The sequence below is a fragment of the Lemur catta genome, chromosome 15 (genome assembly GCF_020740605.2).
Source record: "Lemur catta isolate mLemCat1 chromosome 15, mLemCat1.pri, whole genome shotgun sequence".
Taxonomy (NCBI): domain Eukaryota; kingdom Metazoa; phylum Chordata; class Mammalia; order Primates; family Lemuridae; genus Lemur; species Lemur catta.
In genome coordinates this window covers 38,608,561-38,629,299 of record NC_059142.1, presented here as the reverse complement: position 1 = coordinate 38,629,299, position 20,739 = coordinate 38,608,561, and the positions used below count along the sequence as shown (strand labels likewise).

The window sequence follows — 20,739 nt, the reverse complement described above, 5'->3', positions numbered from 1 at the left end:
TTTTGGGTATTATGGTTCAGTCTTTAATCTAGTTTATGTTGATTTTTATACATGGTGTGAGATAATAGTCTAATTTCATTCTTCTGCATGTGAATATGGTCAAATGATTTTCAATAAGGGTGACAAGACCATTTAAAAATTGTTAAGATGGTTAACATAAATGGTTTAAATGGCTAACAGAGATTTTTATGTTGTTATATTTCACCACAATTAAAAATGTTTTAATTATAAATATGCATAGGAGACCTAAACTTTACTGAAATAGGCTAGTTTATACTTGCAAAAACAGGGATAGAGGTGTCAAAGAATATGCACCAAACTGTTAATACTGATCATGTCTGGAGTGCCAGTTTTGGAAGGGATGCCTGTGTGTTTGTGGAGGGGGAAAGATATTAATTTTTCTTTATATGTCTCTGTGCTGTTTGACCTGCTACAAGTGTATTCATTACTAGCATGTATTTTTAATTTAATAGAGTCAAAAAACAATCTACAGGAAAAGTTTAATTAAAGGTTTCCGTTAGTAATACATACATCAATGACTGAAGGCAAGAATATTAGTTAAAACCCTAAGGATTGTATAACTGACACAAACTAATCATAGAAAGGCGTACTTGGTTTGGAAGTTGATAAATCAGATTATAGTTTATGTTCTGATGACACTAATATGAGTCTTTCCAGGTATGGACAAATTGTTTGTAAAATTATGATCATGATTGAGTGACCACTTAGGAAGAAAATCAGTTTAGATAAACTCTGCATAAGGTCATTAAAGGACAAGTATGACAAAGGGAGCCAGGGCAATGCTTAGCTCAAGTGTAGTCTGTCATGTGACTTACACAAAGAGGCACTACTGTGATTGGCTTCCATGACGAGCCCTCACTTAGTCCAGAGGGCAAAAAAGAAACATGATGAGACTTAATTGACCAGTGGCCAAATCAGGCTAATGAAATGCTATTTTTAATTTTCTAAACAACTCAGGTGTTAGCCAATCAGAGACAGACTTTGCATTTGACATCAAAGAAAGATGTTAAGTAAATATGCAGCACTACGGAATATATAAAAGGACAGATACAGAAGGTACAGTCCAAACTCAGAAACTTCTCTTAACAGTACAATTCTCAACCCAACTCCTGACACCATGGCCTGCTGCTCCACCAGCTTCTGCGGATTTCCCAGCTTCTCCACCAGTGGCACCTGTGGCTCCAGCTGCTACCAGCCAACCTGCTGCCAGACCACCTGCTGCCAGCCAAGCTGCTGCCAGACCAGCTCCTGTGGCACTGGCTGTGGCCAGGAGGTTGGCTGTGGAGCCGTGAGCTCTCGCACCAGGTGGTGCCGCCCTGACTGCCGCGTGGAGGGCACCTTCCTGCCCGCCTCCTGCGTGGTGAGCTGCACACCCCCATCCTGCTGCCAGCTGCACCATGCCCAGGCCTCCTGCTGCCGCCCATCCTACTGTGGACAGTCCAGCTGCCGCCCACTCTGCTGCTGCGAGCCCACCTGCTGCGAGCCCACCTGTTAAAAGCCAGGTTGCTGATTACTTAAGAATGAAAGGGGAAGCACAAAAAAACTGCACTGATCTCTGAAGAAGTGTTCAATTTTACTTGGATGCCAAGTATCATGATGCTGCTAAGTGGCTCAAAGATAATGAAACTCTCTAGTGAGGATGCCAGTGGATGTGCTGAATTAGTTCACTGAAACACATATGAATCAGTGTTCTGGATACCCTGCCCTGCTTGAGCAGGGGACCAAGACGGGATTGTTCTTCATTTCAGTGACATCTCTGCTCCCCTCCCTATTTCCTGATCCCCATGCATCTTCAGACCTGCTTTCTCCTTAATGTCCCCTGTTAATTTCAAATAAAATGTTTTAATGTGCAAAATAAACTGAGTTATGTCCTCCTTCTACCTTTAAGCATGTCCTCCTACAGCTGGAATCCAAGAAGAGTACGTTTGCATTTTGCTAATAATCCCAAGGCATAAACATAAAGTAAACCAGAAGGATTATATACAAATTAAATTATGCTTGAATCCATGTGTTAATAAAATGCTCTGTGAATTAAATAATCTTTATAATTATTCAAATACTTCAATGCTCTAATGTATTATGATTAGGTCTAGATCAATAAAGCCACTTTTAGCTAAAATTTTCAGGTTGCTCACAGCTATAGATTCCTACCTAGAGGTGCTTATACCATCTTTAGTTTCCTTCCATTTAATATTCCAGATGTTCTCCTTCATTCAGGCTCAACGTCTAAATAAATTGTATTACCTACTAAATAGATTTAAAAATATCTATCAGAGACTATTTTCCAAGAGCATTTAGACTTAATTCCCATACCTTAGCCTATCACATTCTTCCCACTGATCCCAAATTGTTCTCTAAACTTCAACTCCAAATATTCACCTTCATTTACTGGATAAAGTGTATCTCTGGTCTGAATGAGAGTAGAACAAACACCTGTGAAGAGCAACCAGTGAGTTCTACCATCATCATTTGTCAGATAGATGCGTTAGAAATCTAAAATCACTGTACTATATTTTGCACTTTGCAACCCAACTTGAAAGATGTTCTTTTTAGAAGTTAACACAAACCTAGAACAACAACAAAAAACCAGCTTTACCATTCAATTTTTAAATCCTTCATTAAGCATTTGAGTCTAATATACAAAATGCACAAATATAGGAGACACAAGAAACATATTTTCCAAGTTATTTACAACCTCCCAGCACTTACCTCTATCGTTTAATGGGTAGCAATGATGGATCACACACGAGATTGTGCATTTCAGAGAATAAAGTAGATGCTAGGTGGTATATTCCTCAAAATGTCATACATAAGTCCTAGATGTTTTTTCCTGAGCCTTGATTCAATTATTAAAGCCAGAAAAAAATAATTCAACATTTCCTAGTCTCTTTTTACAACAAATCACAAGGCTTCTTCATGAGACGTACTACAGGTTGAATGTTCTGTTTAATCATTTATGACTGGTGCTGACATTCGTGAATCATACTCTTTACTCCACCCAGTCAATCAACATTCATTGAATCAGGTTCAATAAACACTTATTAAGATTCTACCAGAAGCTAAGCACTCTGCTGGATACCTCCCTATATACTATATCATTTGGTTCACAAGAAAGGATTTCTGGCCTGGAACATATTTACACATTTCAAATTGGTTGAAATTAAAGGAACTATAATGGTAATTTGCCATGATGTTGGAGTAAATGAGGTGGAAGTTTTGAATTATGTGTGACCAAAAGCACTTCTTTAGTTCAGTGAATGTCCTAAATTCAATAGAATTCCTCCAGGAGGGAAAAATCACAGCACAATTACCCTTAACCTTAGTACTCTGGATAGATTATCACATGGACTAATTATCATGAAAAATGAGGGTGTTTACTTGGGCTAAAATGGGAGGACTCTTTGAACATGGGAAACCACAAACATATTCCAAAGAGCAAAGGACTAGTCTGAGGAGTCCCAATGAAACTATAAAACAAAGTAATTTCTAAATTGCTGCTCATAATGTGTCATAAGTATTTCAGTGTAAGCCAATTGGAAGACCACTGAGCAACAAACTGAAATGAAAACAAGGAAAATATGTTAAGAATTTTGTAAACATCAGCTGGCTCAGATATATAAAAGGGCTGATGTGGAAGCCACTGTCAAAACCCAGAAACTCCTCCAAGCAACCCAACGCTCAACCCAACTCCTGACACCATGACCTGCTGCTCCACCAGCTTCTGTGGATTTCCCAGCTTCTCCACCAGTGGCACCTGTGGCTCCAGCTGCTACCAGCCAACCTGCTACCAGCCAAGCTGCTACCAGCCAACCTGCTACCAGCCAAGCTTCTGCCAGACCAGCTCCTGTGGCACTGGCTGTGGCCAGGAGGTTGGCTGTGGAGCCGTGAGCTCCCGCACCAGGTGGTGCCGCCCTGACTGCCGCGTGGAGGGCACCTTCCTGCCCCCCTCCTGCGTGGTGAGCTGCACACCCCCAACCTGCTGCCAGCTGCACCATGCCCAGGCCTCCTGCTGCCGCCCATCCTACTGTGGACAGTCCAGCTGCCGCCCACTCTGCTGCTGCGAGCCCACCTGCTGTGAGCCCATCTGTTAAAAGCCAGGTTGCTGATTTTCAATTGTCCAGGACACAGTATCTCTGAACTATTCTTCTCTTGACCACCAGACCAAGTTCTTAGAATTCTCTTTCATTTTCTGTTGCAGAGGCTACCAAGCATATAAGCCTCATAGTTCTATCTGATTTCATTCTACAATGAACACCTTGACCCTTCAATGCGGATTCAGAAATGCTGTACACTCACTAGCTGATCATTTAGTTACTTTGGATATACAATTTCTGCAAGATTAAAAATCACTGACATGTTCTGGAATTTATCCATGAGAACTGTCCACAGTCTAACTTTTTCCCTGATTTATGATCTATTTTTATCTTCTGTTTACCTACATTTTTTTCCAAGATCAAAGGCACCAACATATAGCCAAGTGGCATTCCTCAGATGTCAACAGAGAGAATAGAAGCTCTCCAGCCAACATTCAGCTTCTGAACCAAGAATTAGGCTAGATTTTCCACATTTTAACATCTGATCCCTTCCTTGGTTTTTGGAGCAGAATGATTTTGCCTGTTGGCTATTTCACTTATATTTGTGATACAATGTCTTCTGTCATTTCTTAATAAATGTTATATACTGGGCAAACAAACCATGGTCTGTTGCTACTTGTACATCACATGATTTATAATTCAAGAATGCTCATAACTGAAGAATGTCTACTGGAAAGAAGTTCATTTGTTTCCTTTTCACAGACAGTGAAGTCATACAGAGTGAATTCATTCATTCATTCAATAAAAATGTATTGACTGACACTTCTAAAGCAGGGACAATAGAGATCAGAAAAATGCATAGTTAATTCTTATCCCTGAGGACCTTACTATTCAGAAAGAAAAAAAAAGGTATTATGAAAATAGCTACATCAAATGTAATGAGATGAGTTGTATTGTCTTAGGAGTTGGTAGAATTCCTCTTACGGGTATAGATTCCTCTGTGCCAATATGCCTTGATAGGCCACCTAACACTAGGTATATCCCCATGGGACATGTGCATCAGCAGCCCCAGAAGTGTAAGAGATGGATGTGAAATGATTACATGTGAGACAGAGGAATAGTTTTACTCCAATAAGGGAGTGAGGAGAAAAGAGAACACAATCCTTAGAGTGGGTCAATGTTCCTCTGAAAACCAACGAAGGAGCTGAGTTTTGCTTTGGGGTATATTCATGGGAAGATGGAAAACAGCCCAGGAGCCAAACAGAGCAGGGAGACCACAAGAAAGTAATGCTCCAGGAACTTTCAGAAGTTGTGCAGAGGCTTTGGATTGTCACTGCTATGGGAAGTAATATCTTGATTATGTACACTGCAGAAAAGATGACAGAGGGCCAGAAACAGGATTTCAAAAAGGAAGAGATTGTTTCACTTTGGGACCAGCAGGGGCTTTGTGGTGGGGGCAGCACCAGGGAGAGTTTCACAAGAAGGTGACTTTGAATGGGCCTAGGAGGTCATTACAAATGGAGAGAAAAGAAGGAGTAAAAATGATCCCAACCTACAACCTATTAGCATGGCTTAATCCAAAGCAAGGACAACATCAAATGCCGGCAAGGATGTGTGGAGCAACAGGAACTCTTATTCATTGCTGCTGGGAACACAAAATGGTACAGCCACCTTGGAAGACAGTTTAGAACCTTCTTACAAAGCTAAACAGAGGCTTACTGCACAATCCAACAATTGTGTTCCTGGGTATTACCCAAATGAGCAGAAAATTTATTCTGCACATGAATGTTTAGAACAGCTTTATTTGTAATTACCAAAAATCAAGAGCAAACAGACAAACTGTGGTACATTTATACAATGAAATGGCCTCTGAGAAAGCTTTCCTTTCTTGGTGAAAGGGACATGCATTGCTGGTGCTCTCACGTCCTCTTCACCCCAACTCTTCTTCTTACTTGAAACACAGATACAGTGCCCGGAGTTGCAAAATCCCAAGAGAATGAAAGAGACATTGATCCTGATGTAGTTGAGCATCTGAATGAACACTAGCAACTTCCTACCTGTGAAAAGAATAAGCCCTATTTGATCAAGCCAATATTTGTTAGCTTTTCCAAAACTTAAAACCTAGCACATTTCTAACCATTACGCTATGCAATAGACGGCAGAAAGCTCTCAAAATGGCAACGTCCTATATATGACACCTAAGTAGACTTGAGGTGCCCTGAACAGTTCAGTGATGGCAAAAAGACATAAAATTCAAGTTCCAAAGTAAAAGTGGGAGCCTTTCTTTTGTGGAGGATCATCGACTATGTGAAGGTAGGTGGACAACAAAAGTGATAAGGGTGGATTGATGTATAAAAGGATGGAAGAAATAATGAAAAGGGGGAGAAAAGAAGAGAACAGAGGAGAAAAGACAGAGAGAAGACCCAATGAAAAAGAGAGAAGACAAGAGATAGGAAAGAAAAGAAGGAAGAATGACAGGGAAGATACACAAGGAGGGGAAAGAGGGAACCAGCAGTGGCCTTGTTAGTACCACATGCTGTGCCACATGCTAATATGCTTCATGTGAATTTCACTTTGTGTAACACTTGAATCAATCCTGTCAAACAGATATTGTTATCCTGGCTTGTAGATGAGGAAAATAAGACTAAAAGAGGTTAAATAGCTTGTTTATAGTCACATAGCTCATAAGCTTAAAAAAACCCTGAAATCTGAACCAAACTCTGTCTGACTCCAAAATTCATGAAGAGAGGATTAAATTAAGGAACTGGAAGTAAAGAAAGGTGTGGGTAAGTTTGTAAAATTTAAAGATGACTATTTTGGAAGCTGTGGGCTTTAGACTATTACTCTGTGCTAGTTAAGTTATAGTCTCACAAGTCTGCCCTCTCAATTCTAGGCTCAGCTTTGCAATGCTGGTGATTGATGGCTCTCTGCAAACCACTTTGCTGCTTTGCTAGCTGCTCCATGTCAGGAGTAAAACAAGCTGGAAGTATATACCCACAGTAACTCACAGGCACTTGCTAATGGTTTGGCTGGACAGACAAAGACTTGGGAAGATCAGGATTAGAATGTTGGAGGCAAGGAAGTCTAGGGCAGCCATGACAGAGGAGGCTCTCAATAACCAGGTAGACAAAGTGCTATGTTCTAGGTATGTCATTCAGCCTCTTCCCAGCCATATCAGTGCTTGCTCAATGGGCCCATGTACAAAGTGGCTATGGTGGCAGCAATAGGGGTTATACATGGGCTCAACAACATAGCCTCCCCTTCCCCAACGTTGACCTGGATACCTCTAGTAACAAGTACTTGACTTGCCAAAAGCAGACTTCAATAATGAGCTCCTGATTTGGCACCATCCCCTGGGGGGATCCAGCTACACAGCAGGTGGTACAGTGATTACATTCAACCCCTTCCATTATGGAGTAGGCAGAGATTTGACTTACGTGAAAGAGGCATTCTGGATATAGATATGCATTCCCTGCACCACCTGCCTGGCTTAACGAATGTTTTATTTACCATCATGGTATTTCACCACCAGTTCTGATCAGCACAGCACAAGGAAAGCAGCAATATGTCCATACCTGTGGAATTATCAGGTGTTGTCACATATATCATCACCTAAAAGCTGCTGGTCATACAAAGAAGTTGAATGGCCTCCTGAAGACTGTTCTGGCACTAACTGGGAGATGACACACTGAAAGGATATGGTTCTTTACAGGCTGAAGAATATGCTTTGAATCCAAGACTAATATATGAGACTGTGTCTCCCACAGCCAGAATTAAAGGGTAGGAGTGAGAGTAACTTCTCTCCCTATTAAACCTTGTAATACAGTTGTAGAGTTGTAGATTTTTTTTCTTGCTTCTTATGCCTACAGCTTTGAGCTCCGCTGCTGGTTTAGAGGGCTTTGTTCCTAAGGAAAAAATGCTTCCACTAGGAGGTAAAACAATGGATTGGAAATTGAGACCACCACCTATTTTGGGCTCCTCATGTCATTGAACCATAGATAAAAAAGGAGATTACTGGATTTTGTAATTGATCCTGGATCCCAAAAGAAAATTTGGGCTGCTGCTCTGCAATGGGAGAAAAAAAGACTATCTCTGGAACCCAGGGTATTATCTTGGTACTTGGTAAAAGTTTGTGAAAAACTACTAAAACAAAAAAAGGCAGGGTGACTGTGGATTCAGACACTTCAGGAATGAATGTTTAACCCCCCAGGTGAAGAACCCCAACCAGTTGAGGTCCTGGCTGAGGGTAAAGGAAACATGAAAAGAGCATCAGAAAGAGAGTGTGATAAATACCAACTATAGCCTCGTGACCAATTGTAGAAACTACATGCGCTTTTTTTTTTTTCCTCCTTGCTTGTTTTTCTTCTCTTTTCTCCCTTTCTTTAGTACCATGTCCTGTACCATGGATTAAGTAAACTTCACCTGAACCTAATTTCATTAAATTCTTATATCAATCCCAGGAAATAGATATTTTTATCTTGGTTTTGTGGGTGAATACATTCAACTGAAAAGATGTTAAATAGTTTGCTTACAGTCACGCGGCTCATAAATAAAAACTGAAATATGAATCCAAGTCTGACCCCAAAACAAATGAAGAAACAGTGAAATTAAGGAACTGGAAATAAAGAATGGTGTGTCAGTAAATCTAAAGAGGGCTATTTTAGAAGCCGTGGCCTTCAGAATAAGTTAGTCTTTGTGCCAGTTGTTAAACTACTTTTTCTCCGCTCCACGCCCTCCTTTCTTTTTTTTTTAATTTCAGCTTATTATGGGGGTACAAAAGTTCAGGTTGTATATATTGCCCATGTCCCGCCCATCCCCCCGGGACTTTGTGATGCTGCCGCAGGTGTTCTGCAAACCACGTCGCTGCTTTGCCAGCGGCTGTTAGGCTTTGCCACTAGGGGGCGATAGAGGAAAACGGCAAAGCTGGAAGAGGCGGGAGGGACTTGTTCCTTGTGCTTCACTGGGGCTTCTTGTGTGCTAAGAGATCCCGGGGTTACGCTGCTTCGCTGCAGCAGGTGCAGATCCCGACCACGGCAGCACCTGAATTCGGTTTGCAGTTTTCTCAACACTCGAAGAACCAGCTTCACTGTGCCCCCTGAGAGTCACCCGCACCAGCCAGTCCTCTCCTAAAACATCCGAGTTTCAGCTGCACAGGGCAACCCCCTTCCTAGGTTCCTAAATTTTAATTCCTTCTTTCTTCCCTTCAAAACTAGGGCTTTCTGCAGTTTTTACTTGTGGTACCTTAGGGTCCTCTTTTAACCCTTTCGGTTATCTAGTTAACAATTTAGTTGAAAATTATTCATATAAAATTTATTCAATCCAAATAATGGTTGTGTCTCTTGTCCCCTGGCTGGATCCTAATTGTTAGACTCTTATTACCTGTAAAAATTCAGATTATGTAGTGAACCATTTGTTCAGACTTTTCACTTATTCCCTTTGGTTAATCACCATAGCTGAAAAATTAGTCTCTGAGCTTTGGAGGTGAGGGAATTACAACATTTTAGGCCTAATGGAATCTGGTTGAGAAACTAGAAAGATTGCTCAGCACCGTTTAGCTTTGTAGTTAAGAAAATGCCACCATGTCTATCAAAGCCTTCCATGGAAAGTGGGCTGTGCCAGGGAGAACTGACTGCAGACAGCCCTTTGCTAATTACCAACTTGTCCTCAAAACCATAACTCTGATTTAAGAACCCTGCTTTCCATCATGATTATTCCATTAAGTGTCAATAGACACATTAACTTTAAAAGCCCAAAGACACAAATGATTTTGAGAAACTTGAAGAGAGAAAACGTTGAATCATCACATCAACTAAAGCATGAAAGCCTTGGGTAAGATGGGGGATTTGAGAGTTAAGTAAAATTGTTTTTGTGAGGTTGAGAAAGACTAATCCAAGCACCAAGAATTAGTCTATGTTGGGCCTTTCTTCTTCATTCCTCCATTATAAATATGAGACAGAGAAACAGGATTGATATACATACAGCATGATCCTAAAATTTAAATTCTTGGTTTTTAATGGGTTAATATTTAACACACAAAATTTTAATACTCTTGCTTTTTTCATATAGTATTTATTTTAGTTTGATGAAACAAATCAAATCTTTTCCCCAAAGGAATAGAGGAATCTTGGTCTTGATGGGGCCAGTGTAGAGAACTATATTATCTGTAAGGTAATATTCACTTGTTCAAAAGGTGAGACCTGTAAACCTGGAAAAAAAATCCTAGTGGGTGATAATATTGTGGGATGAAGAAGTGAATGTGCTCAGGATTTTCGGAGCAACTGAGGTCAGAAGCACGAGGCAGTTTGAGAAGAGTTAGAAATGACAGAGTTTGAGAACAACAGCAACAAAGAGCTTGAAAGAGAAGAAATTCAAGGTTTTCTACTCAGAAGGGAGTGAAGGAGACAAAATAATAGAATCCTAAAGACAGAATTCAAGAAATTCTGAGGTTAGTATTTTCAAAATTTACTTCAGCACTTATTGTTTTAGTGATCAGAAGAGACCAAAATGAAAAAGAACCGTATAGAAGTTGGGAATAGAAATTAGAGTGACCCAGGAGCTGAGATTGGAAGTAATAGTAAACACTTGTTTTATGTGTTAACATGTAATAAGCAAAACAAACAACTTATCATGTTGTTTTTGAGTATAGGTTGTATACTGTTATCACTCTAAAGATTATTTTAATGGTAGGGAGGGACAGAGAGTGAGATGAGAAAAGAAATCAGAAGACTTGAGTTTAAAATCCCAAATCTACTCACTCACTGACTGTGACCTTAGATGAGTCTTGTATAATAGCTTCTCAGAAGCTCAGTTTTTATCTTGTATATCAAATGGGGGTTCAAGTATATCACAGGATTGCTGTGAGTATCAAATAAGGTTACTCATAGTAATATGCCTGGTACATAGTAAGTGCTCATAAAATAATTTTTTGTCAATTACTCCTCTCCATTCAAGTGTATGTTTTTAGGAGCAGAAAACCCTTTTGGGCTATTGAGAGGCTAGCAACAACCAGATACTCACGTGTACAAACTAGCTTTAAAAAAGCAAACAAACAAAAAGCTAGAAAGAGGATTGCTCAGGGTGACGTTTTACTCCATTTGAGTAGTTGGTCTTTCTTTATCCAACTCATTCACACTCTTAAAACTCAAAATATCCTTAATATTTGTGGGAATTTTTTCCTCAAGTCATTAGCCTTCCTTTCTGCTCTCTTCTTTCTTCACACACTTCTTCTCAACTGACTCAGAAGCCAAGTTTCTACTTGAGAACACTGACCAACTATGATTATAAACTGTTTCAATACATCTTATTCTCCAGGTAAATTTCTAACTGTATTTACATGTAAATTCCATCACATCATATAAATCACAGATAGTAACGAGAAGTACAGCATGGGGAAGAATTCAATACTCAAGCTGATAGAGGATTGCTTCTGTCCCCTCTGAGTACTAAATCCTACTGGGGGTTGTGACGACTGCCTCCACAGAAAGGCAGCATGGCAGAGGGTACGTGAGAAGCAGCCACTGCTCCCTAATGGTCTTGCAGGGTTCCAGCAAAGCAAAACTGCACTGGCCTTTCCCTTTTTGGAGCTGGGGTCTCCACTGGTTATAAAAGTAGTGGTGAAAACTATGATAGATGGACTTTCCAGGCATGAGAAACTGGAAAGTTAAATTCCTGAACTTATCCCTAAATAACCCCATTTTTGGAGAGAAAGAACACCTGAAAATGACAGAAAAAAAGGCTCCAGCTTCCCTCAGTTTATTTAATTACTACCACACCTATTAGAACCATTTATTGAACACTTGCTATGTTCCAGACACTGCATTACACATTTCACTGTGTTATTTAATTTATTCCTTAAACATCCTATCAATGTGATAGTAACATTAGCCATAATTACAAATGAGGAGATTAATGAGGTAACTCCCCTGCAGCAGAAAAACATATGGCAGTGACTCTCAATTAAGTTCAAACCTAATTAAGTTCAAACTTCTCAAACCTGGGAGTCAAGACTCTTCCTCTTGCTTTTATCTCATGCGATTATTCTCTAGACACAGTGCATTCTTTACTATTTCCTAATGACAATTTGTCCTTTTCCACTTCTGTGCATTTATTGCTACTGTTCCTTACAGCTGGAATGCCTTTCCTGCTCCTCTGCCTTGTATTCAAGTCCTCTGTACCTGGGGAACCCCAGCAGATTCTAAGGAACTTGAGAGTACACCTGTGTCCTGCTTGTCCTTCAATGCCCTAAATCTCCTAGCACAGTACAAGACAAATAGCAGGTGCTCAGCAAAGATTAGTTGAAATAAATGAAATTATGTTTTTATCTTGAAAAATATAATAATCAATAATGGAGAGATTATAGATTATAGTGATTAAGAATACAGACTCTGGAGCCAGATGATTGAGATTCCAGTTCCACCATTTACCAGCTATTGCCCTTGAGCAACTTGCTTACTGCTCTATGCCTCAGTTTTCCTTATCTATAAAAGGGAGGACAACATTAATACCAACCTCAGAGGGCTGTTATAAGAATTAAATGACAGTCTGGGGAATGGACACGCTTGAAGCTCTGACTTGGGGGAGTGGGGGGGGGCAAGGGCAATATACGTAACCTAAACTTTTGTACCCCCATAACATGCTGAAATAAAATAAAAAAGAATTAAATGACATAATACATGCAAAGCACTTAAAAACATCTGTTACATAGAAAGGTCTGTACGAGGGTTTGCTATTGTTATATAGCCAGCTGTACATTTAGTAAACTAAGCTAACAACTCAAAACATAATTTAAAATAATAACATCAGCTAATATTTAAATACATCACATTTGTCTCTTAATTCCAAAGAACTTCAAATACTACAGGAGCTCTTTGGAAAACCAGTAGTTAATTTAGTTGAATCCACTAGTCAGATTTGTCCAACCAATGCAGAAAAAAATCTCTGATACAAAATAAAATTATAAGATACAACTATTGTTAGCAAAGAATTCCAAGGATGAAAAACCCAAAGTTTATGTGGAATAATTATAAGTTGAAATATCTCAATATTATATTTCACATAGTAAACAATAGAAAATTTTATTTTCCCAGTGTCTGGCATATATTAGGCACTCAAATCGAATGTCCATTTTCCCAACCAGGTTAATTTTAATTAACTCATATTTATACATTACTTAACTGTGTAATTCTCTGTTGCTATCTGGACACTCTGAAGCCTACAATAATATATGAGAATTAAACTGAAAGCCTACGTTCCCCAGGAAAAATAGGCAACACTTCCAGCCAGCGGAAGTGGGCTAAACAACAGCTTGCAAGAATGTTGCGTGTGCCATGTGCCTGGATGCTATGAGATTGGCTCTGCATGTTGCCACGGGATCATACATGTCCACATGAGACAGAGTAGAAGAGTCATCCCGCCTTTAGGTCACATACACCTGCACAACTATAGTGAATATCAGCTGTCCTCAGATGGAAAACCCCACTACTTCCCTGTTAAGGAAATCCAATCTGAGAGTAATGTTCTGTGTAGGCTCATGAGGTGGCAAGAGTTATATCAGACTTGACTCTAATCACAAACTGGAAAAAAAAATCTGAGCAACTAGAAGAGATCCCCAAAGTCCCCCATTTAGCCTAAGCCCAGAATCCTCTGCCTAAATGCTCGTCAAACAGCAAAGCAGACATTCCGCAATGAATAGATTGACTTCAACAGCAGCCCTGATACCAGCCATTCCTTCCTCCAGTCTACATTATAATCAGTATTCACCAGCAACTTAAAAGATCATGCAATTCAGGAAATAAAGACCAAATGCTTTTACTTCCAGGCATGTTAATTAGGATGACAAACTTAAAAGGTGTCCATATCCTGCTTTTGTGAAGGGAGGAAGCACTCCAACAGGCTTCAAGAAAATTGAGTTGGTCCCAAAGTGTGAAGCTTCCTGACATTCCTGCTGACTCAGGAGGTGCCATAGTGGGAGGGTTTTCCCAACAGCAACCTGGAAATCCACCCAGTTGTTGGGAGATGGATGTGGGTAAGGCACAAAGAGGCTCACAATAAACTGTGACTAACGCACATAAAAGCGATCATCTCATTCTCAGTCCAAGAACTTTGCAGTGAGCAAAAGTTTCATTTGTATGTTGAAGCCTCCTAAATCTTCACCTCCAGCTCTTCCTCCTGGCTTCAGGCTGCATGTTCTCATGCTCCTGCTCTCTCTCTGCAGGTCCAAACTGAACTCATCATTGACCCTTCCCTGTCACCCCAGACCACAGCTTTTCTGCTCAGATATCCTTTCAGCCTCACCTCTGAGTAAATCTGACACCTAGACACGACCTTTGGCCTCTGTCTCCACACATCCTCTCAATCAGCATGATCTCCCATCTCTACTTTCAAAAATGTCTTCCAAACCCTATCATTTCTTACCCGTTCATCAACTGCTAGCATCAACTGTCCATCCTCTCACCTGGACCACTTACTAGTCCTGCATGTTTCCACTTTGGCTCTGCTGCAGTTCATTTTCTTTAAAGCATAAATTATATCTTATAACTCCCTTCTTTATGCCATCCAGTGGGTTCTCAACACCCTGAGAACAAAATCCAAACCCTGTAGAACAACCTGGAAAATCCTACATGATCTGCCACCTGCCTACTTCTTTGACCTCATCTTCTATCACACTCCTCTTCGCTATACTCCAGCCACCCTGGCAAAGACGTCCCCTAACCAAAGTAGACACATTTCCTGGCACGTTTCACTGCCTGAAGTTCTTACTTGTTCATTTGTTTACTTTCTCATTGTCTGTTTCCTCCGCTAGAATAAACACCTTGACATCAAGGATCTTATCTGACCTGTTTATTGCTATATGTTTAGTACCTAGTATGGTGATGGGCATTTTGTTGAATGAACTAATAAATGAAAAAAGTGAATTAAAATCATCTACAATTATATATAAATTAATTCCATGAAAATATGGATTTTATTTTTGTGAACTATTGCTGTTAGATGAGCCATCATTCACTATCTGTGTGACTTTAGAATCATTGCTTAATATCCTTATTCTCTGTTTTATCATCTGGGAAATGGGTATAGTAATCATCCTGATCTTACAAGGTTATAAGACATCAGGAAGAAGATGTGCCTAAAATACTTAGCACTATGCCTGGCACATGGTATACATTCAAGAAATGTTAAGTATTAGTGGAGTATTAGTGTCCCAGTTATCTTAGAAGCAAGAATAATCGTTGTATTATGGAAAATGATATATAACCTAGATAGTGGTCCCCAAAAACTGAATGATGTGAGGGGAAATCTCAGATAAATCCCTCTTCTCCTTTCCCACTAAACTCTGATACCCTCTAAGACAGAAATAACACCTTCCTCCTCACTGCCCCAGAACATCCAAATAGTTTCCTAATCATTGTCCCTGTTTTCAAATTTATACAGCATAGTATTTTGGTTAAGAAAATAGCCCTTAAAATCAACTCCCCTATGGCCTCAAGACTTCAATGACCTGGTTCCGTCCTTCCTACCAATCTCACACTCAACTGAACTAGAGGATCTTCTTCACTCTAGTCAGAACAAAAGAGAACCTGGCACAGTGGTTTAGAGCATGAAATCTGGAGCCACACTGCGTGGCTTCAAATGCCAGCTACTCACTCACTAGTTGCCTAGCCTCCCTATGCCTCAGCTTTCCCGTCTGTAAAATGGCAAGGATAATAGCACTGCATACATCATAAGGCGGTTGTGAGAATTGTATGAGATGGTGCACGTAAAGCACAGTACCTAATACTTAGCAAGTGACAATGGTGACTTTGATGAGCCTCCACTCAAAAACTACAGTATCTTTCCAAAATACGAATCCAGTCATGTCACATATCTACTTAACAACCTTTGGTTAATGTCCATTGCCTATAAGATAACATTCAAAACCCTAAGCGTAGGACACTAAGCACAGTACAAATTCTTCCTACTGTGGCACTAACCAACCTTCCCAACGTCATTTCTCATCGTTCCCCTGGAAAGTCTCTCTACAGTCAGATCCAGCATCTATGCTTTAACCAGTCAGCACTTTTTACCATCCCATGAGCACATGATGGCATTTTGCTTCTTAAACTATTTCACTTGCTGAAATCCCCTTCCTTTTCCTTTCTACCTGCTAAGCTCATATTTGCCCTTTAAGACCCAAACAAATGTTATTTTTTGTGAGGGGCTCCCTAAATCTTCCAGATAAAGTCAGTGGCTCCTACCTCTAAACTTCCACATTATAACCGAGAAAACCTGAGTTTTCCAGCACCTAGTATGGTGATGGGCATTTTGTTGAATTAATTAATAAATGAAAAAAGTGAATGAACATCATCCTGTGTTTCATTTGCCAGTTTATTTCTGTGTCTTTTTTTTCTCTTTGACCCCCTTAAAGGCAGAAGCCTATTTGTTTCCTTTCGCATGATACCCAACTTACAACAGCTGTTCAATCAGTGAGCGTTTGACTGAACTAAGACATGTAAATTCTAGTACAGGGATCCCAAACCACAAAATCATTCTATTAAGAAAACGGCTAAAATAAAAGTGGTTTCGTGCTAAGCATTTTTTGATCCATCGTCTTGCTGATTTGCATCTCATTTGCTTCTGATTCTATAGGTTACGCAATTTTCTACTTATCTTTAGAGCTTGAGCCATTTTATCTGAAAAATGGGTCAAGAAAATATATACATGTTTTTAAGCCTTTCAAAGTAAGCTATTTCTGAAGGTTTTACCAATTTAATATTTTTCCTACTCTAAAGTCATTCTAAAACATCATACTCAATTTTATGCTTTTGTTTATTTTAAAAATTTTACTATTAAGATTTTAGTGGTTTTGATGTAACTTGGAAATGTCTCTGTTTTCCTGGACAACATAACCTATAAGGTTTTGCTAAATCTCCCCAATTATGCTCCACGGAACACTGATCTATAAAGCTAATCTATGAAAATGAACATACAAAAGGGAGTCTATCGTCAAGTGAGTTTGGGGAAAAATACATGCTATATATCTGTATTGAAAAGTCCATTTGATCCAGCAATCCCATTACTGGACATCTACCCAAAGGAAAAAAATACATTCCATAAAAAAGACATCTGCACTAGAATGTTTATAGTACCACAATTCACAACTGCAAAGACGTGGAAACAACCCAAGTGCCCATCAATACATGAGTGGATTAATAAAATGTGGTACATGTATACCATGGAGCACTACTCAGTCACAGAAAACAATGGTGAACTAGCACCTCTTGTATTATCCTGGATGGAGCTGGAGCCCATTCTACTAAGTGAAGTATCACAAGAATGGGCAAAAAAAGCACCACATGTACTCACCATCACATTGGTACTCATTGATCAACACTTATGTGCACATACGGTAGTAAGATTCATCAGGTGTTGGGCAGGTGGAGGGAGGAGGGGATGGATATATTCACACCTAATGGGTGTGGTGTGCCCTGTCTGGGGGATGGGCACACTTGTAGTTCTGACTCGGGCAAGGGACAGGCAATATATGTAACCTAAACATCTGTACCCCTGCAATACTCTGAAATTTAAAAAGAAAAAAGAAAAGTCACAGAGCACTTTAGCATGTTATTAATAAGGTCTCTTAAAGCCTTACCAGTGAAGAACTCGGTACTTCCCGAACTTGGTTACTGGAAAACCCTTTCAAGCCCCTTGGAACATGTCTTCCTGGCACTTATTCTGGAAAATACTGCACCATTTAGCTTCTGAATGGCCCAATACCACTAGGTTTTTTGGTCATAAATAATCTTAATTCCTAACACGGTTGTGTGGAGTTTCAAAGGGCAACCAGCCTTCTCGCCCGTGCAGGTCTTGACTATCATCTGCATGTCCCTGCCAAGTTACGGTTCAAAGTGTGTCTGAAGGGGATGGAGAACAAATGATTTTTAACAGCTCTGTTATACAGCGCTTCTTTACACAGAAGCAAAATCTACTTCTCTGTAGATCCCATCCATTCATCTTCATGCAGCTTCTCAGAGCCACAAAGGGGCTAAATCTAAAAATTGTATCACTTTTCAGCCAGGGGGCCTAAATGATCACATAGCGATGTTCGGTCGCTGACACAACAGCCATCAAAAAAACCTACTTATCACTTCATCTGAAAAGGAAACAAAAAAAGTGGGGAAGACCTGCAGAAACTTGCAGATACCTGGCACACCACGTCATCACTAATGAGGTGTAATGATTGGCAGATAATGGCCCGGTGCCTTTGAAGGCTGAAATGAAGCTCTCTGTGCAATGACACACGGGCAGTGTGAAGAGTCCTAATTTGACAACAAAACAACCTAAATCCCTTTTATGAGGTGAGCAGTGTGTCGTAGGTAATAAACACTTAAGTAATTAGATAGTTTTTATGGAGATAGCTATAAACTGAAAAATGGGGGGAAAATAATCTTGGTAATAGGCCAACGCCCAGGAGACAGGTATATAAGAGCTGGGGCAGAGGAGAGAAGCATCGAGACACAAAGAGACTTCTCCTCTCAACCCAACCAAAACCCAACTCCCGACACCATGTCTTGCTGTGTTCCCCGCTGCTGCAGTGTCCCCACCGCCCCCGCCACCACCATCTGCTCCTCTGAAAAATGCTGCCGGTGCGGAGTCTGCCTGCCCAGCACCTGCCCACATGAGATCAGCCTCCTTCAGCCCACCTGCTGTGACACCTGCCCCCCACCCTGCTGCGAGCCTGACATCTACGTGCCATCGTGCTGGCTGCTCAACTCTAGCTACCCAACGCCCGGACTGAGTGGCATCAACCTGACGACCTACGTTCAGCCTAGCTGTGAAAGTCCCTGTGAGCCCTCCTGTTAACCAGCCAAGTCTCCCCACAGTTCAGTGATGCAGTTTCTCAACACCCCCCGCATCATCTGGCCTTCGACACTCGCCACTGCCCACATCCAGGCTGAAGCTAACCCAGTGCCTGGGACCACGTGTTCATGAATTTGCTCAACTTCTTAATTCTTTGCTCCTTTGGGTACAGCTGGAGACCTCCTTTCTATCTTTTAGGCTATTTCATTACTCTTTGAGAAATAACCATTTTGACTATTTATTAATAAACTTCCTTCTGGCTTAGCAAATATGGCCTCACGACTATTTATTTCCATGTTATTTCTTAGGGAAAGTAAAATGGCTACCTAACCCTGAACAGCAGGTTATCATACAACCCCAGGTTTACCCCAGCAGAAGAAGAGTTCTTATGGTGGAATTCACTGAAAAATTACATACTGGTTCTTTGTGATAGGTAACAAAGTGAAATATTTGGTTGGTCACTTTTAGGATCTTTTTTAGTCAATAGATTTTTTTAAGATATCCACTGTGCCAAATACTGCCCTACAGTCTAAAGATTAATATAATATTTTAAAAATATTTGATTTAATTTTAGTTTTCATCGATTCTAACATCAATTTTTCTTTCTTCCTTAATTGACTGAACAAATTGATCATTGTGCTGGTGTCATGTGACTCTCTTAGTCATAGTCATCAATGAAATTCCCAGCTCCCAATGCAAAGCAATTTGGGGAAGTATTTGTATTCATTTCTTGCTATATGCTATCTTCCAGAAAAATCAATTTTAAATGAATATTGCCATTTATTTTTTTGTTTCAGAATATTACGGGGGTACAAATGTTTAGGTTACATATATTGCCTTTGCCCCACTTGAATCACACTACAAGCATGTCCATCCCCCAGACAGTGCACATGGCACCCATTAGGTGTGAATATACCCATCTCCCCCACCTGCCTGACACCTGATGAATGTTACTACTAAATGTGCACATAAGTGTTGATCAATTAATACCAATTTCATGATGAGTACATTTATTGAGTATTCTTTGCTCCCTCAAAAGAGGCTTACACTGATTTACATTAGTAATGATTATGCCTAGAAGTTTACTAGTCTGAGTGACATATAATATCATGTCATTGAAATATACTTAAAATACCAGACCATAGTGCAGTATTCTGTATATGCCAGAAATAGTCATACAATTCTGATAGGAAAAAAAAACACATACAATTCCTCTTAGAACAAACCTTTTATGATAATCACAAATTCATCTCCTTAGTCACCCTGTTACCATGCCGACCTACCTCTTTTCTAGTCAAAAGCAAAGAAGTGTCATGTTTATCCCTAGTAAGGGATAAAAAAATTCAAGTTTATTTTTAATACTGAAAATAACTCTGAGTGTCCTATTGCTACCATGATGGGCCTTTAGCGTTCAAGGGCCCTTGGCTAGTTAAAAAGCCCCATCTGGAAACTGGTGGCTGTGCGTTTTAGTCCTGGCTCTGCCCAGGGCTGTCTCTGTAACTCTAAGCAAGTCACTGAAGTTCTCTAAGTCTCAGGCCTTAAAGTAGGAAAATGGATTGGTCGCCCAGGTCATGTCTAAAGTCACCTTCAGGTTTAACATTCTATGGGTCTAGGCTGTCCAGAAGCATTCTAAGTAACAAATACACCAAGCCACTAACCAACCTCCCTCCACCTTATTACTCTTACTGCTTTTATTAGTAGTAAGTAGGACTTGGTGAATGTCAACTGGACATACTAATAGGTGCTTTATGTGCATTATTTCATTTATTTCTAACAAAAATTCTAAGAGGTAGCTACCATTATTCTCCCCATTTTATAGGTGAGGAAATAGGCTGAGAAAGATTAAGGG

General features: G+C 40.1%; 3 protein-coding genes across 3 annotated transcripts; all 3 read left to right on the top strand.

Moving 5' to 3' along the window:
• Window positions 1-1,138: 1,138 nt before the first annotated feature.
• Window positions 1,139-1,516, top strand: LOC123620896 (keratin-associated protein 1-3-like). The gene has a single exon (XM_045526467.1). It carries the CDS (start codon window positions 1,139-1,141, stop codon window positions 1,514-1,516), a length of 378 nt encoding a protein of 125 aa, XP_045382423.1.
• A 2,203-nt stretch (window positions 1,517-3,719) lies between these two features.
• LOC123620894 (keratin-associated protein 1-5-like) lies at window positions 3,720-4,112 on the top strand. The gene has a single exon (XM_045526465.1). It carries the CDS (start codon window positions 3,720-3,722, stop codon window positions 4,110-4,112), a length of 393 nt encoding a protein of 130 aa, XP_045382421.1.
• Window positions 4,113-18,596: 14,484 nt separating this feature from the next.
• LOC123620893 (keratin-associated protein 3-1) lies at window positions 18,597-18,893 on the top strand. The gene has a single exon (XM_045526464.1). It carries the CDS (start codon window positions 18,597-18,599, stop codon window positions 18,891-18,893), a length of 297 nt encoding a protein of 98 aa, XP_045382420.1.
• The last annotated feature ends 1,846 nt before the right edge of the window (window positions 18,894-20,739 follow it).

What these genes read in the sequence shown, in the direction of transcription:
- LOC123620896 (XM_045526467.1), top strand. Translation starts at nt 1,139, where the DNA reads ATGGCCTGCTGCTCCACCAGCTTCTGCGGATTTCCCAGCTTCTCCACC.
- LOC123620894 (XM_045526465.1), top strand. Translation starts at nt 3,720, where the DNA reads ATGACCTGCTGCTCCACCAGCTTCTGTGGATTTCCCAGCTTCTCCACC.
- LOC123620893 (XM_045526464.1), top strand. Translation starts at nt 18,597, where the DNA reads ATGTCTTGCTGTGTTCCCCGCTGCTGCAGTGTCCCCACCGCCCCCGCC.